We start from the raw sequence: 15,783 nt of genomic DNA, 5'->3' as shown, positions 1-15,783 counted from the left end.
TAAACATCCTGAAACCTTTTGTTAAAAAGTTACATTTCTATAACTATGCCTTCATGTTGCTATTCAAACTGGGTGGAGGGGGCAGTTTTATCTCTCAACTCACACGTCTCATCAGTCCAATCCCTTCAGCTTGTAAGAAAAGCTTGTCACAGGGTAGATCGATGAAGACACTTAATTTTTAAAAATTCTTTATGATTCCAGTGCAAAAATGCTGCAGCAGCCCTTCCTGTTCATATTTGCATAAATCACAAATGCCACACCCCTTGTAATCCCATCTTTATTGCCTTTAGTCCTATTGGTTCTGTATACAAAGCTAATCTGATAAATTTGTTATCTACAGATAATGTGTACATCAGAGCTTTAAATTTTACAATCTGCAGTACCTGAAAAGTGCAAAAAAAAGGAATCCTTCAACAAACACACTATACATATATATATATATATAATATATATAAATCAAATATACAAGCAGGGAAGTGTGCAGTTAAATTACAGGACAATCTAAAATAAAGTTAGAATCTGTCATCGCCTGGACACTGCACAAACGTGGCTGGAAACATATGGTTGGTGGAGATTTTTTGTTAAGAATCACAGAATATCAATATCATACACAATTCACTTACATAAATCAGATTAAAAATCAAGAGACTTTAAAGCACTGAAACACCCATTTGGCATAAAACATTCCCCAAAATGAATTGTACATGAAAAACCATTTCTGCAGTAAAATGCCCAAGCAGTTATTGAAAAATCTATAAAAGTCTGGATATTTTCCTCAACTTACTTATATTACCTTAATTAGCTTCTTAATACAATTATATGCCATGATCAAATAATGCTTGCATGTTATAATTAACGGGAATCCTAATTCGAATGGAAACATTTACTGGCGTCACGTGAAGGTCCAGGTTAGGTTTGCTGCAATCCAGGTACAAATACGGTCCAATGTTGCAACAGATCCAAGTTCCTAATTTAACCTGTATTCAGCTAATATGGTACAGTGAATTGGGTTTAACAGGCATACAGCCGGAATGAGTGAGTCTTGTACAGACTCAGCTGCTGTTATCATACAATGAGAAAGTTAACAAGACAGTTTGAGATCCCAACACCTGCATAGCTGGTTTGCATCCGACACACAAGTACACAAAACCTCAACTCACTGACAACTAGGTACTCCACTTGACATTGTAGCTCCTGACCTTGCGCACTTAACAGTGGCATCACAATTTTGGCTACAGTGACTCCTCAGTGGCAGAATGTGGTGAATGAGCTGTGCATCTTACCCCCATGAGGGAATGCCTTGCTCAGCACGGACTTATCTTTCCCACATCAGCATTTAGTGACAATGCCACAACAAACCTGCCCTTCAAAACACAGAGCAACTCCAGACAACGTACAAGGCCAATTTCACCAGCACAGACCAACAATCACAACACTGCGGATACCCAATTTGGAATCTCCATGAAGCCCATTTACAAAGTAGGGAAATGCCCTGCCCTCTCATGGCAAACACAGCTGCTCATACAAAGGAAATGTACAAATGCTTTAACATTTGTTCACTAATGCCACTAGGTCTCACAGTCCAATGAGCCGAGCTAGCTCCTGGGTCACTAGGTGGAGAGAGTTTAGGCTGTTTTCCACAATAATGCTGCCATACAAATGCAAGTCATAATTAAAAAAAAAATAGTTAATTAAAGGCAGTGGCGAAATGACCGAGTGAGAGGCGATTTCTCTAACTTGTACAAGTTACCTTCAGTTGTTTAAGGAATCAAAACCATGAGTAATGCATCTGATCTGAAACATCTTTCTATCCATTCATTGAATAAGAACTTCACACGACAGACATAGACAATATCTAGATCATTGCTGCACAGCTGTGGATTGGAATAACTCTTAAATTGGCCTTTCAGGCACATGCCACTTCTACACAAGGCAAACCGAATTTTGCAAGAATTTAGCTCCACCTGTCAGCTCTGTTTGGTGAAAGTGTATTTGATTCTGAATAAAAATGTGATCATTGAGCTACCTGTAAAGTGACTGACCTTAATCCTCTAAATAAAACAAAGCAAATCTGCCCAGTGCACCAATGTTTCCCTCACAACTCTGTGACTGCACCCTTTCCTTTAAGTTCTTCCCAAGATTGATCCGATTTAAAACCTTCTTGCCCGCCTTCTGAATTTGTCAACACTCAATAAAATAAGGTTGTGCTGTTTGCTCCCATCACCAAAACAACTATATTCTTTGTAGTTCTTTGGGCCATACATGTTGGGTTGTGCCTATGGTACACCTTGGTTTGATGTGACTACTTTTTTTTGGATTACTCAATCCTGCTCTCCCTCCATCACACTGTTCCCTTCTCAGCCTCTCCCAGCTGTAAATAGCACACAGGCCTTTCACAATTCCACTTGTCTAATATCTTGCGCTCATCAGAGAATGACCACCAGAAATCATCTTCGAAGCTGATGGTTCAATAAAATGGCGGACACACGCCTTGTGCCAGCATGTCATTCCCGCCACAATATGCCATTACTGTGTAGTGCCATCCTTCCTGTTGGCAGGATCTAGAGCACAGGCATCGACTGCAGGGCCTCTAATGTGTAAGTAGTAATGAGGACCTGAGGTTGGACCATCGGTACTTCCAATTCCAGCGCTTCCCCTCTCTCTTTCCTTCACCTTCCCCCCATCCCTTGTTACCATAGCAGTTGGTGAAGGAAGCAGGAGCAGGCAGACACCTCCACAATTTATTATTCTATCCCCAGGTCCTTAACAAGTGGTAAACTAGGTTTGCAGGGGGCTGGGAGGGGGTAAGGGGATTAAACATATTGAAATCCTGCATTGGGGCCCTTCTGCTAGCAGCTATGAAAGTGGTTTGCACTTCAGGCAAAGTAGTAATTTGAAAAAAAAATTAAATTAAAATAATTCTGATTCCATAAATTATGTTTACAATATAAAGTGCACACAGAAGAACAGTACATCTGGGAAATAGAGGCTAATGCGATTCAGCTTGTGCAATAGTACTTATTGGTAAGAGTGGGTATGTAAAAATAAAATCATATTACTGTGAAGTATTGTGCTTGATTAACATGAAACTGAGCTAATAATTTAAAAAGTTTTGTTAGGCAAAGGAAACTAGGGAGTGGGAAGGTTGGAAAAAGAAAAGCATTTCAACGATGTCAGTTTATCTACCACACCGCAGGCGGGACTGCTATTTCCGCTGTCTTGGGTTGAAAGCCATTGCACTGAGTAAAATAACAAAAACACATCATCTCTCCAGCTTTAAAAATGGATATCAGGCAGCCGCAATGGGATATCGTTTCTAAGTTGCAAGACCTTTCCCCTCAGGGACATGAAAGACGGCACATCGCGTCTATTCCCTTCCAGAGAGAGCTCTTCATTTCAGCACTGGCTAATGTGACAGTGGCGTTTCGCTACCTCGATAGTTATAAAGCAAACCGACAGGATTCATTCTTTGCCCGGAGAAGAGTCATATTGGACTCGAAACGTTGACTCTGTTCCTCTCTCCACAGATGCTGCCAGGCCCGTTGAGTTTTTCCCAGCATTTTCTGTTTTTATTTCATTCCTGACAAGTCCTTTTTAAGTGTTTTAAAATGCAGAAGTGAAGAAGTTTAAAAAACAATCCAACAGTGCTTTGATCCTTTGAAGAAAAAAAAGCCAAAAAAAAGAGGGCAGTCTTTGCACAGAAACGTGAAGAGTTTTTTTTGAGGCGCGGTTGGGGTGGGGTTGCTGAGCTCCATTACCACCTACGACAGGATACAGCGGAAGGTTCATCAAAAATGCAATCCATGCTACATGATCAGAAACGGGCACACTGATTTGTTGCATAGTCTCATTTGGCCAACAATCAGGTGCAGGAAAGAGGAAAATCAGAAATGATCAGTAACAGCGTACAGGAAGCCACAAGATTTTTTTCTCTCCTTCGGTTCCTTGTGCCCATCATTTGAGTTCAGTTTGGGGATTGTACTCGGTTTCTCCGGACGAGATCTGATTCAGACGCTTGCTGGAGCCCCAGAGTTTCCTGGAAAGTTGCCCTGAGCGCATCTGTTGGTGGGAGGAAGAGAAAAAGCAGAATAGAGGGGAAAAGGTCAGCAGTTTGAAGAATCTGGTAAAACTGATTCAGCAAGAGCTAGAAGTGAGTGGTAGACCATTGCCTCCGGCTTGCCTTGTTCAGGCTGGCCAAACTCCACATGAGGCAAACCCATCTTAGGGTTTTGTTTGAAAAGAAATGGTTCATTGCCATTGTGTGACCGAGGTGATGAGAATGAAGCAGCATAATTCAGACTCAGTTTGACGATGATGCAGAAAGTGCACACTGTGGAGAAGTCCAAAGGTTTTGCTTCTGTTTTTTAAAATCAGAGTCTTAAATGTACAAATTTGGTGGGGTTTAACATTTAACAACCTCCATTTAGAGTCATGTACTTTTCTTTATGGTTCTTATTGATACCAGCACAGAATAGAAACAGCTGCTATATTTGAGATGGCAATCGTCAGAGAATCTGAAGATACCATGTTGGGGTTAATGGATAATCTTAACCTAATGGATGGACACCACCAAAGCAACTCTGATCTAAAAGAGAACTGATGCAATTTGAAAAAAAAAATCCAATATAAATCTTTTTTTCAAAATAAAATCTATGATATATATTCTTATCTCATTCCTTTCCCTCACATTTGGGGTCTGCAATCCTGCTCCACACCTGCAAGTGTTTCCCTGAAAACTATGTCCTTGACTGATGAAAATTTGCTCCTAATTGGATTTACTAATTTTGGTAATCACATGGGTTGATTGCACTAAACTCTGAACAATCCATCTCTTTAAAGGAACGCTACCTTCCCTTCTTCTTCCTGGCTCTTCTCATTACAGATGCTCTACATCCTCTTGTTGTTCCTTCAATATTATTCATTTCCTTTCCGAAAGGATGTGGCACGATATGAAAGGGTGGCCGGAATAAGGAACCACTCTGGCCCCTGATCACCCCGTCTATCCCTAGTGCTGAAATCCACTTTTCTGACTATTTGCTTGACATTGGACTGAAACCTGTTACAATGCTCCAAGAGTTGGCTGGGCGGCTTTAGGTTGAGCTGCAATAGGAAAGGCAGGTGGGAGCTCTCCACCATTTTACAGATGTAGTTCGTGACCGTGGACTTTACCTCAGCTGGCTTGCCCACGCCTACAACGATCAGTTTGCCGTCCTCCAGTCCCACAAGGATGTGACTGTTCTCCTTGGTGATGGACACACAGTGAATTGGTAATCGCATTGCCAGTGGGGTTGCACTGAGCTTCAGGCTGAAATTAAATGTTCCAGAAAGGTTGAATTATTCTGATTAAAAAGAAATACAGAAAAAAAACTTGCACCTGGAGACCACCTTTCATGGCCTCAGGATGTTCTGAAATGCTTTCCAGCCAATTAAGTCACTTCAAATGTAGCATCCAGGTCTTACAAAAACCACTGTGATAATGACCAGGCAAGTTGCTATCTAGAGTTGCTCTGAAGAAGAGTCATACGGACTCGAAACGTTAACTCCACCTTTCTCTCCACAGATGCTGTCAGACCTGCTGAGTTTTTCCAGCGTTTTTTGTTTTTGTTTCAGGTTTCCAGCATCCGCAGTATTTTGCCTCTGCTATTTAGAGATCTGTTTAAAGCAGGGCTCTGCATGCTGTGGCTCCATGCCACATGCAGCTCATTAAGGGCTCATGTGACTCCCGAACTTGATCGATCAAACCCATTTTGATGGCAATTAAATGGCTTGTTTCATTTTTATAAAATTTTATTAACATTGTACTTACGAGATGGTATCATTCAATTAACAGCTTTTTGTGAAAACCTTTAAAATGTTGCTGAAATGTATCTCTGTCTTGTTTATCATTATTAATGGCGCTTGAGTAACAACATTGTGGCTGTTAAGATATTGAGATTTGACTAACTATTTCACAAAATGGTTCTTCTTGTTATTAAGGTTGCCAACCCCTGGGTTAAAGGATAAATATTGGTCAGGACATAAGGGGAACCACACTGCTCATCTTTGAAATAGCGCCATGGGGTCTTTTACACCCACCTGAGGGTATGCACGGACCCTCCGACAGTGCAACATTCCCTCAGTGCTGTACTGGGGTCTCAGTCCAGGTTTTGTGCTCAAGTCTGTAGAGTGGGACCTGAATCCACAACTTCTGAGAGGTGAGAGTTACCAACTAAACAATGGCTTACATGTGGACACATCACCTTTCACCTCAAGGTCATTGTTTTAAAATTCAATCTTGGGAGGTTAGCGTTGCTGGCTAGGCCAGCATTTACTATCCATCCCTATTTGGCCTTGAGAAGGTGGTGGTGAGCTGCCTTCTTGAACCGCTGCAGTCCATGTGGTGTAGGTACACCCACAGTGCTGCTAAAGAGCGTGTTCCAGGATTTTGACCCAGCAACAGTGAGGGAACAACAATACAGTCCCAGGTGAGGATGGTGTGTGACGTGGAGGGGAATTTGCAGGTAATGGTGTTCCCATGTACCTGTTTCCCCATGTCATTCAAGGCAGTTGGGGTTGCAGTATGGGAAGTGCTGTCGAGGAGTCTGCAGAAGACTGGGGAGATCACAGAAGCCAAATTAAGGATTTAGATCGTGACACTAGACATCATTAAAAAAAAATTAAAATAGTACCTGATTTCAAATCTGCAAATTGAAGTAAATATGAAGTAAACCATGTCTCAAGGTGCTTCACAAATAGGTGCAAAGATCAAACAAGATTAAGAATAATCTAAAGGTATTAAGTTAGCTCTCACTGAAATAGGAGTTGGGGAAAAAGAGAAATAAAATGGTGCATTTAAATCAGATGTAAAGGAAATCGAGCTCTCTAAAAGCAAGCCAGGATAAAGGAACTAAATAGTTTAGTATATGGGCAAGAAACCCTGATTTAATTTTTATTGGAACAGTATTTATTATACACCACCCCCAAGCTATTCATTGACGAACACCATTTCATTGTCTGCTTCAAGCACAACTCCAGCACTGAATGCCTGAAATTCCTGTCAACCATCCCAGTCAAGCAGTGTGGCTACACTTAACATGTGGCAGATTAAAATGGAATATTCATAAACAGGCTTTTCTCTCTCATAGATTAAAGGGCTAGTTGTAGCGATAGGTTTTACTCATCATGAGAGTTGGCACCAACACTGATTTTGTTCGATGTTTGCCAATAATCAACCTCACCTGTACAAATCTCGTATAGACAGAAATCCCTCCATGCTGCCCAGGACTATATGTTCTCCACTGACACACAGGTCAGTCACTTGTTCTTTTATAGTCTCGCTAGCCAAGTGCTTGCCGTTCACTGAGTACAAATGTAGAGCATTCTTATCCTGCAGGAAAAGGAAAGGGTGGGGGGTGTCAAAGGATGGTAGCTCTGAGAGAAATTTAACCCAGTGCAGTTCAACAGAAAGTTAACTGGATTACAGTATTCACACAGTACAGTCGATTTGAGAATTTTTTTCTGTTCAAATTTTAGGAGTATATTTATAGGTTGGGGCGGAGAGGCAGGGATTGGTGTATATATGGCTTTATTCCTGTGAGATCTTTAGCGCACACTATGTCTTGAGAAGTTTCTAAACTGCAACCAAGATTCTGAACTAGACTGGTTGACAAAGTCCCTCCATTGAAACCGTAATTCCAACAGAAGAGTTAGTCTGGTGGGAGAGGGAGTAGACAAGAGTAACTTGAAATGCATTTAATTACACAGAACAAGCTATTGATGCAAGTCTGTAGCTTAGCTTGTGGGACTGCGTCTATGGTCTTGATTGGAAGTCTGAGAGGCTCAGAGTATGCAACTGAAATGGGCCATAAAGGGTTGGCCACCCTGCTGATGTGACACACCATTTATTAAAATCTAGTTTGTTATCCATTTCACCATTTTCCTCCTTTCTGGGCTTGGCTGCAGGGAGACACTGCCCTGTTGTGGCCTCTCCCACTGCAGTCAGGATGCACATGGGAGACATTCATATGACGTGCATTGTGCATATGTAATACATGTTATAACGTGTATCTTGGGTTGATGTGGTGCGTGAGGTGTGTTAGGGTAGTGGGTGATTCGTAGTGCTCAGTCTGCTCATTATCTCTTGCTTTCAGCTTTCACTGCAGGCCAGCAGTGTAACTATTGTGAAAAGAAAGTTGAGTGCCTAAGCCTCTCCCACCAGTGCATAGCCTCTTCATCAGCAAGCCTTATGTAGTGCCTTCCCACGGCATCATATGTAAACAGGGTACCTTGCAGACCCAGGCTAAACCACAGTGGGGGTGCTCAGAGGAGGCCTGCACCCCAGACGCAAGGCATACAGGCCCACTGGCATATGGTTAGGCTGTGGTGCCCATGAACCAGACCGCCAACTATGGGTAAATAGCCCCACTGCCTTGTGGTTGTCTCGGGACAGAAGAAGGCTAAGAGGGTAAACCCTGACAGAAAACTCAAAGTGGAGTCGAGCAGGTGGTCTGTCATCTCGTGAGAGAGCTTTCCAGCAACTCCTGCAGCAGAGCTGGTACCAAACAGGACTGGTTTCACCCTTTCCTTTGGACAATACTAGCAATGCCAAGAATTTGGCAAGTGGGCAGGGGGCGACTCAGAGTCTCCATACTATTTGCGCAGGCCTGCACCCTGTAACAGCTTCATGGTTTATACTGGCACAACACAGGAAGAAACAGTTACTGGCTACTATAACACATGTAAGCTTGTGGAACTGTTCTGGGAACATTTTAAATGGATCGTGTACTCCTATAATTGTACCGAACGACTCAGGTTTTTATTTCCTAACACTTTAGGAAGTTAAACATTTCAGACTTAAGGCTGGAAATCCACAGAGTAGGCCACAGAGGTGGTACCTTAAAATTGGATTTTCCCTCGATCACAGTGTTGACAATGATGTGTCCCTCCCATGATACGGACAGGCTGGGAATGCTGAGAGGGAGCGAGCTCTCACATGGCGGCTGAAGTGTCCTCATATACTGCCCCCGTCGAATGGTATGTATGATCACTGTTCCATCCTGGAGGAAACACACAAAAGGAATCTTACAATTGCCTGGTCAATTACACTTCAGCACCTGGTCAATGAACAGTAAGTCCTCGTTTTAAATAATCTTGCTTTAAGTTGTGGCGCTTTAAAGTCGTTTTTGGTTTTGGTCCGTTCTTCCCAATTTAAGCCGTGATTTGGGCTTTAGAGCCTTTTCGTCTGATTGCCTTCTTCCCATCATCGGCGTCCGTTTTCATTGCCCACACGAGACTGCCTCCCGCCACCAGCGTGCGTCAGCTCCCCTCATGTAACGTCAGGTCCTGTGACCCAGTTGCCACCATTGTTAAGGAAGCTCTTTCTACCATATTCAAGGCAACATCAATGTTTTTTTTTTAAAAATCCTATAGGCATCCGAAACGAAATTTTGGAGTATCAGAAGTGCCTGCTGTGGGCGAGACTTTTAAATCACTTTCAAACATGAACCAGAAACGCCCAGTTAACACTGGTACTGAGTCTGCTGCTGCAAGTAAAGCAAGATAAGCCATTAGCCTAGCAGTGAAGTTGGATGTTTTAAAATGACTTGAGGCTGGTGAGTATAGTCTAATTTGAATGTATACAGGATTTCTGTGATATTTAGTGATTTATTTTAGTTTGCAATTTATTTCAGCTATGAATGCACAGCGCTGCACATGGATGGTACAATATTTCAAATTCTACATAGGTTCTATCAGACACTTTTTGCCCAGAAAAACCAAACTCTACTAACATTGATCCCTGTGAGAAACCATGATTCACACAAGGTTATTTCACTTAAAGTTGCAAGTTCCAGGACCGCAACCACAACTTAAAACAAGGACTTGCTGTAAATTTGCAAACAAAGCTAACTTGGCAACTTTCGCATGGTTCTGGTTTATTAGAAAAGGCACCAGGACAAGTGGTTTAGCAGACAGAACAGCCGCTGTAAGCTTTTCTCAATATGAATTTATACACACAAATGGCAGGCTCATTCTACATTGTAATACGAGTGATATTCCTAAGAGCAGGTATTCTGCTCATCACTCTGTGCCTCGCAGTCTCCCGTTTTCCTCCGGTTGCTCGTAGGAGCCTCTTTTCAATTTCAAGTTATCTTTCTCTTTCTCCCCCTTGGCCTACATCCCTGTAATCTTCCTTCAATCGCCTCCCTCAGCCAGTTCCCATGCCTTAGAATATGGCCAATCCAACCTTGTTGCCTTTTCTTGATGATGTTGACTAACGATCTTTCCTCCTCCACCATCCCGAGAACTACTCCATTGCTCTCTTGTTCTCTCCAGCTGACCCACTCCATCCTTCTCCAGGGCATTTCACAACTTTCTAGTCTGTGGATGTCCGTTTTCCTCTAGGTCCATGTTTCAGCCCCGTACAGCAAGACACTCTAAACCACCGTCTTGACAATTTCATTCTAAGATCTCTAAATATTCCTAGGCCGAGCAATTCTTTGGCCCAGAACTTCTGATCTCCGGGTGGTCGTACCCCAGATGTACACGCCACGATGCATTGGGGGAACCTTCAAAAGATACACTGGCTGGGCAAGAATTGCCTGAGAAATTTTGATTTCTGATGGGCAATTACCCTGCGGCTGAACCCTCCGAAAAGGTCTCCAACTCTGAGTCAGAGTTGAAGACTTTGGATGGTTCCCACTCACTTACCTGATAATTAGGTAAAATTAGGAGGATTAAAATCAGTTCTAACTCCATGCTACTGAACCCCTGACTGTGCACTGGACACCTGACTAGCCCCTGGCTAACCCCAATCCCCACGGCTCACCCTACTCCCTCACCCACCCATCTTTCACCCTATCCCCTCACTCACTTACCTGCAACCCTACCCCCGCGCTTATCACCTTACTCCCTCACCCACCCACCTGACCTCCTCAGCTGCCACCCTACCACCTCACCCACTCACCTGCCACCCTACCCCCTTCACCCACCTGTCACCCATCCCCTCACCCATCCACCTGTCACCCTACTTTCTTCACCAATCCACCTGCCACCCTACTCCCTCACCTGTCACCCTACTGCCTCACCCATCCATCATCCTACCCCCTCACCTGCCACCTTACTTTTCCTCATCAATCCACCTGCAACCCTATCCTCTCATCTGCCACCCTACCCCCTCACCCACCCATTACCCTACCCCCTCACCCCCTCACCCTACCCCCTCACCCACCCATTACCCTACCCCCTCACCCCCTCACCCTACCCCCTCACCCACCCATTACCCTAACCCCTCACCCACCACCCTACCCCCTCACCCACCCATTACCCTACCCCCTCACCCACCCATTACCCTAACCCCTCACCCACCACCCTACCCCCTCACCCACCCATTACCCTACCCCCTCACCCACCACCCTACCACCTCACCCACCCATTACCCTACCCCCTCACCCACCACCCTACCCCCTCACCCACCCATTACCCTACCCCCTCACCCACCCATTACCCTATCCCCTCACCCACCCATTACCCTAGCCCCTCACCCACCCATTACCCTAGCCCCTCACCCACCACCCTACCCCCTCACCCGCCACCCTACCCCCTCACCCACCCATTACCCTACCCCCTCACCCCCTCACCCTACCCCCTCACCCACCCATTACCCTACCCCCTCACCTGTAACCCTACCCCCTCACCCACCACCCTACCCCCTCACCCACCCATTACCCTACCCCCTCACCCACCACCCTACCCCCTCACCCACCCATTACCCTACCCCCTCACCTGTAACCCTACCCTCACCCACCACCCTACCCCCTCACCCACCCATTACTCTACCCCCTCACCTGCCACCCTACCACCTCACCCACCCATTACCCTACCCCCTCACCTGCCACCCTATCCCCTCACCTGCCACCCTACCCCCTCACCCGCCACCCTACACCCTCACCTGTCATCCTACCCCCTCACCCACCCATTACCCTACCCCCTCACCCACCCATTACCCTACCCCCTCACCCGCCACCCTACCCCCTCACCCACCACCCTACCCCCTCACCCGCCACCCTACCCCCTCACCCGCCACCCTACCCCCTCACCCACCCATTACCCTACCCCCTCACCTGTAACCCTACCCCCTCACCCACCCATTACCCTACCCCCTCACCTGCCACCCTACGCCCTCACCTGCCACCCTATCCCCTCACCTGCCACCCTACCCCCTCACCCGCCCATTACCCTACCCCCTCACCTGCCACCCTACCCCCTCACCCACCCATTACCCTACCCCCTCACCCCCTCACCCTACCCCCTCACCTGTCACCCTACCCCCTCACCCACCCATTACCCTACCCCCTCACCTGTAACCCTACCCCCTCACCTGTAACCCTACCCCCTCACCCACCACCCTACCCCCTCACCCACCCATTACCCTACCCCCTCACCCACCACCCTACCCCCTCACCCACCCATTACCCTACCCCCTCACCTGTAACCCTACCCTCACCCACCACCCTACCCCCTCACCCACCCATTACCCTACCCCCTCACCTGCCACCCTACCACCTCACCCACCCATTACCCTACCCCCTCACCTGCCACCCTATCCCCTCACCTGCCACCCTACCCCCTCACCCGCCACCCTACACCCTCACCTGTCATCCTACCCCCTCACCCACCCATTACCATACCCCCTCACCCACCCATTACCCTACCCCCTCACCCGCCACCCTACCCCCTCACCCACCACCCTACCCCCTCACCCGCCACCCTACCCCCTCACCCACCCATTACCCTACCCCCTCACCTGTAACCCTACCCCCTCACCCACCCATTACCCTACCCCCTCACCTGCCACCCTACCCCCTCACCTGCCACCCTATCCCCTCACCTGCCACCTTACCCCCTCACCCGCCCATTACCCTACACCCTCACCTGCCACCCTACCCTCTCACCCACCCATTACCCTACCCCCTCACCCACCCACCCATTACCCTACCCCCTCACCCACCCACCCATTACCCTACCCCCTCACCCACCCACACATTACCCTACCCCCTCACCCACCCACCCATTACCCTACCCCCTCTCCTGCCACCCTACTCTCTCATCCACTCACCCGCCACCCTACCCCCTCACCCGCCACCCTACCCCCTCACCCGCCACCCTACCCCTCACCCATTACCCTACCCCCTTACCCGCCACCCTACCCCCTCACCTGCCACCCTACCCCCTCACCTGCCACCCTACCCCTCACCCATTACCCTACCTCATCTGTCACCCTACCCCCTCACCCACCACCCTACCCCCTCACCTGCCACCCTACCCCTCACCCATTACCCTACCTCCTCACCTGCCACCCTACCCCCCACCCATTACCCTACCTCCTCACCTGCCACCCTACCCCCCCACCCATTACCCTACCTCCTCACCTGCCACCCTACCCCCTCACCCATTACCCTACCTCCTCACCTGCCACCCTACCCCCTCACCCATTACCCTACCTCCTCACCTGCCACCCTATCCCCTCACCCGCCACCCTACCACCTCATCCATCCACCTGCCACCCAACGCACTCACCTGCCACCCTACCACCTCACCCATTCACCTGCCACCCTACCACCTCACCCACTCACCTGCCACCCTACCACCTCACCCACTCACCTGCCACCCTACCTTCACTCACTCACCCACCACCCTACCCACTCACCTGTCACCCTATCCCCTCACCCACTCACCTGTCACCCTAGCCCCTCACCCACTCACCTGTCACCCTATCTCCTCACCCACTCACCTGCCACCCTACCCTCCTCATTCACCCACCTTTCTCTCCATAGCTTCTCAAAGTGGCTTTGGGACCTTTAAACCTACCAGAATAAAGCAGCTGGTGCTGTAAAAGGGTGGGATGGGGGGACTTCTATGATGATTTTCTTTGCTGCTCCCTGCGAGGATCGCTGCACTGCGTGAATTTGGAAGGGCCCTCCGTCAGAAAAAAACCAAAGAGGGTAAGTAGTTCTGATCTGGTATATAGCACAGAAACAGAAGATTGGGCTCAGCCAGTCCATAAACCGGCGTTTATGCTCTGCTGGAGCCCCTCTTTCCTCCTTTAAATATTTCATTGCAACCATCTATCCCCTTCTCCTTACCTTACCAGGAAGCAATCGTTAACTGCTGGACCCCAGAATCTTACCTTGGAGCCCGAGACAGCCATATCCAGCTCTGTACTGATGGCTGCACTGGTTATCTCCTCAGTGTGCCCATATAAAATCTGCATAGGTTTCAGCGCCAGGCCAACTGCTATTCCTCCCTGAATCAAAAGAAGTTGAAGAAATATTAATGAAGAGTATCAGTTTGAAGATACGTGGGAACAAACGTGGTGCCATCATGAAAAGCTGGTGTGCAGCTTTGCGATGCTTCTCAATGTTCTGGCTGACTTACAAATTCATAAGTTATGGGCAAATGTAAACAGAATTGGGTAGTTTAACTTCCAAAGAATTTAGATACTTGACAATTTGAAGGTTATTGCCTTCGTTAACATACACAGGTGAAGGGCATTGTTTAATTAAGTACTTTGAGTACGTATAAATAGGGGATAGCTAGGACACTGGGTGTGTGAGGGGAGTGCTGAGGCTGAGTGTCATGAAAATATAATAACTTTCATAAGATTATTGTGATTTATTGTAAAGCTAGGTGAATAGTGGGGTTTGGATTAGTTTCTCTGTGTGAGATTGTGTGTGTGGGGGTTTGAATTGCAGACAGCTAGCCTGGAGCTTTTGAGTTATCAAAAGGGAAGCTAGGTTTGAAATGCTAAATACGTAAATGTGGCTGAAGTTTTAGAAAATGAGGTGCGAAGAACATTTACATTTTTAGATAAACCAGAGTATTGAATTTCAAAGAGATGGTAAGATGTTACACCTAGCCAACAGAGGCTAAGCCAGTGTGTTTACTTTTCCCAAAGATCACTGATAATATGAGTACTACTGAAAATTTATATTATGGAAGAAGCAGTTGACATATTGGGACAATGGAATTTACATTAAAAAAGGAGAAACATGTGTTAGGAGGCAGGCATTCTAAGATCTAACAAACGTGAAAAGCCTCCAGTTTCTATGCATCAAGCTACTGTCTACAGGAACCAAAGCTAAGGAAACTCACTGTGAATATCCCTGTGCTTTGCCTGGGTCTGATGGAATTTATTTGTTTTTACTATTGCCTTAACGGAGGTGTAACTGGGAGTCGGATTAATTAATAGGAATTATCATAATAGTAATTTGTACACCTACGTATGTGCTTAAAAGCCTTTTTCTTCTATTAATAAATGTTTAATTTAATTTTATAAAAAACCTCTAAGTCTTGGCGGGCTTATTACTACTGAATTCAAGGCATGCATCTCGGAATAAAGTACAAATTGCAAACAGTTGTGGTAGCTGATTCAAGTTTCCCTCTGGGATTTGAGCAGCTCAGCATTTGCCATCTGCTGTGCCATAACACTGAGCAAATAACAATAAGCTCTCTCAGTAAAGAAAAGTTGTGTGTTTTGGTTTTGATTTCACCAACCGGCTTGGATTCTATTAATAGCCCCAACATGCCGCAATGCACAAAATTCACTGGAAATGAAGCTACGAATACAGACCTGCTGCAAAATTTGCCAGATCATGCACGTTGTGTCACGTGAGCCTGATATCAAATGGATCCCACAGTGATCAGTTGCCAGGCAGGTCACAATGTCTGAAACGGGAGCAGAAAACATGATAAATGAAATCCAAATTCCAAATAATGACCGGTGCTAATCTTCCTGGAGCTTCAGCA

At 46.4% G+C, this 15,783-nt stretch overlaps 1 protein-coding gene across 9 annotated transcripts in view; it reads right to left on the bottom strand.

Moving 5' to 3' along the window:
* Window positions 1-259: 259 nt before the first annotated feature.
* The window catches only part of nbeal1 (neurobeachin-like 1), a 309,051-nt gene continuing 293,527 nt past the window's right edge, over window positions 260-15,783 (bottom strand). For all 9 annotated transcript variants that reach the window (XM_041200542.1, XM_041200544.1, XM_041200543.1 and 6 more), the window contains 6 exons: window positions 15,608-15,702; window positions 14,165-14,281; window positions 8,874-9,035; window positions 7,218-7,366; window positions 5,170-5,305; window positions 260-4,059 (listed from right to left, as the gene is read on the bottom strand). In XM_041200542.1, the coding sequence (XP_041056476.1) occupies window positions 3,955-4,059; window positions 5,170-5,305; window positions 7,218-7,366; window positions 8,874-9,035; window positions 14,165-14,281; window positions 15,608-15,702 (764 nt within the window). In that variant the 3' untranslated portion in view covers window positions 260-3,954. The remainder of the gene's footprint in view (window positions 4,060-5,169; window positions 5,306-7,217; window positions 7,367-8,873; window positions 9,036-14,164; window positions 14,282-15,607; window positions 15,703-15,783) is intronic.

The sequence above is a fragment of the Carcharodon carcharias genome, chromosome 12, assembly GCF_017639515.1.
Source record: "Carcharodon carcharias isolate sCarCar2 chromosome 12, sCarCar2.pri, whole genome shotgun sequence".
NCBI lineage: Eukaryota > Metazoa > Chordata > Chondrichthyes > Lamniformes > Lamnidae > Carcharodon > Carcharodon carcharias.
The sequence above is the reverse complement of the archived record's forward strand: the minus strand, read 5'-3'. Positions and strand labels throughout refer to the sequence as shown.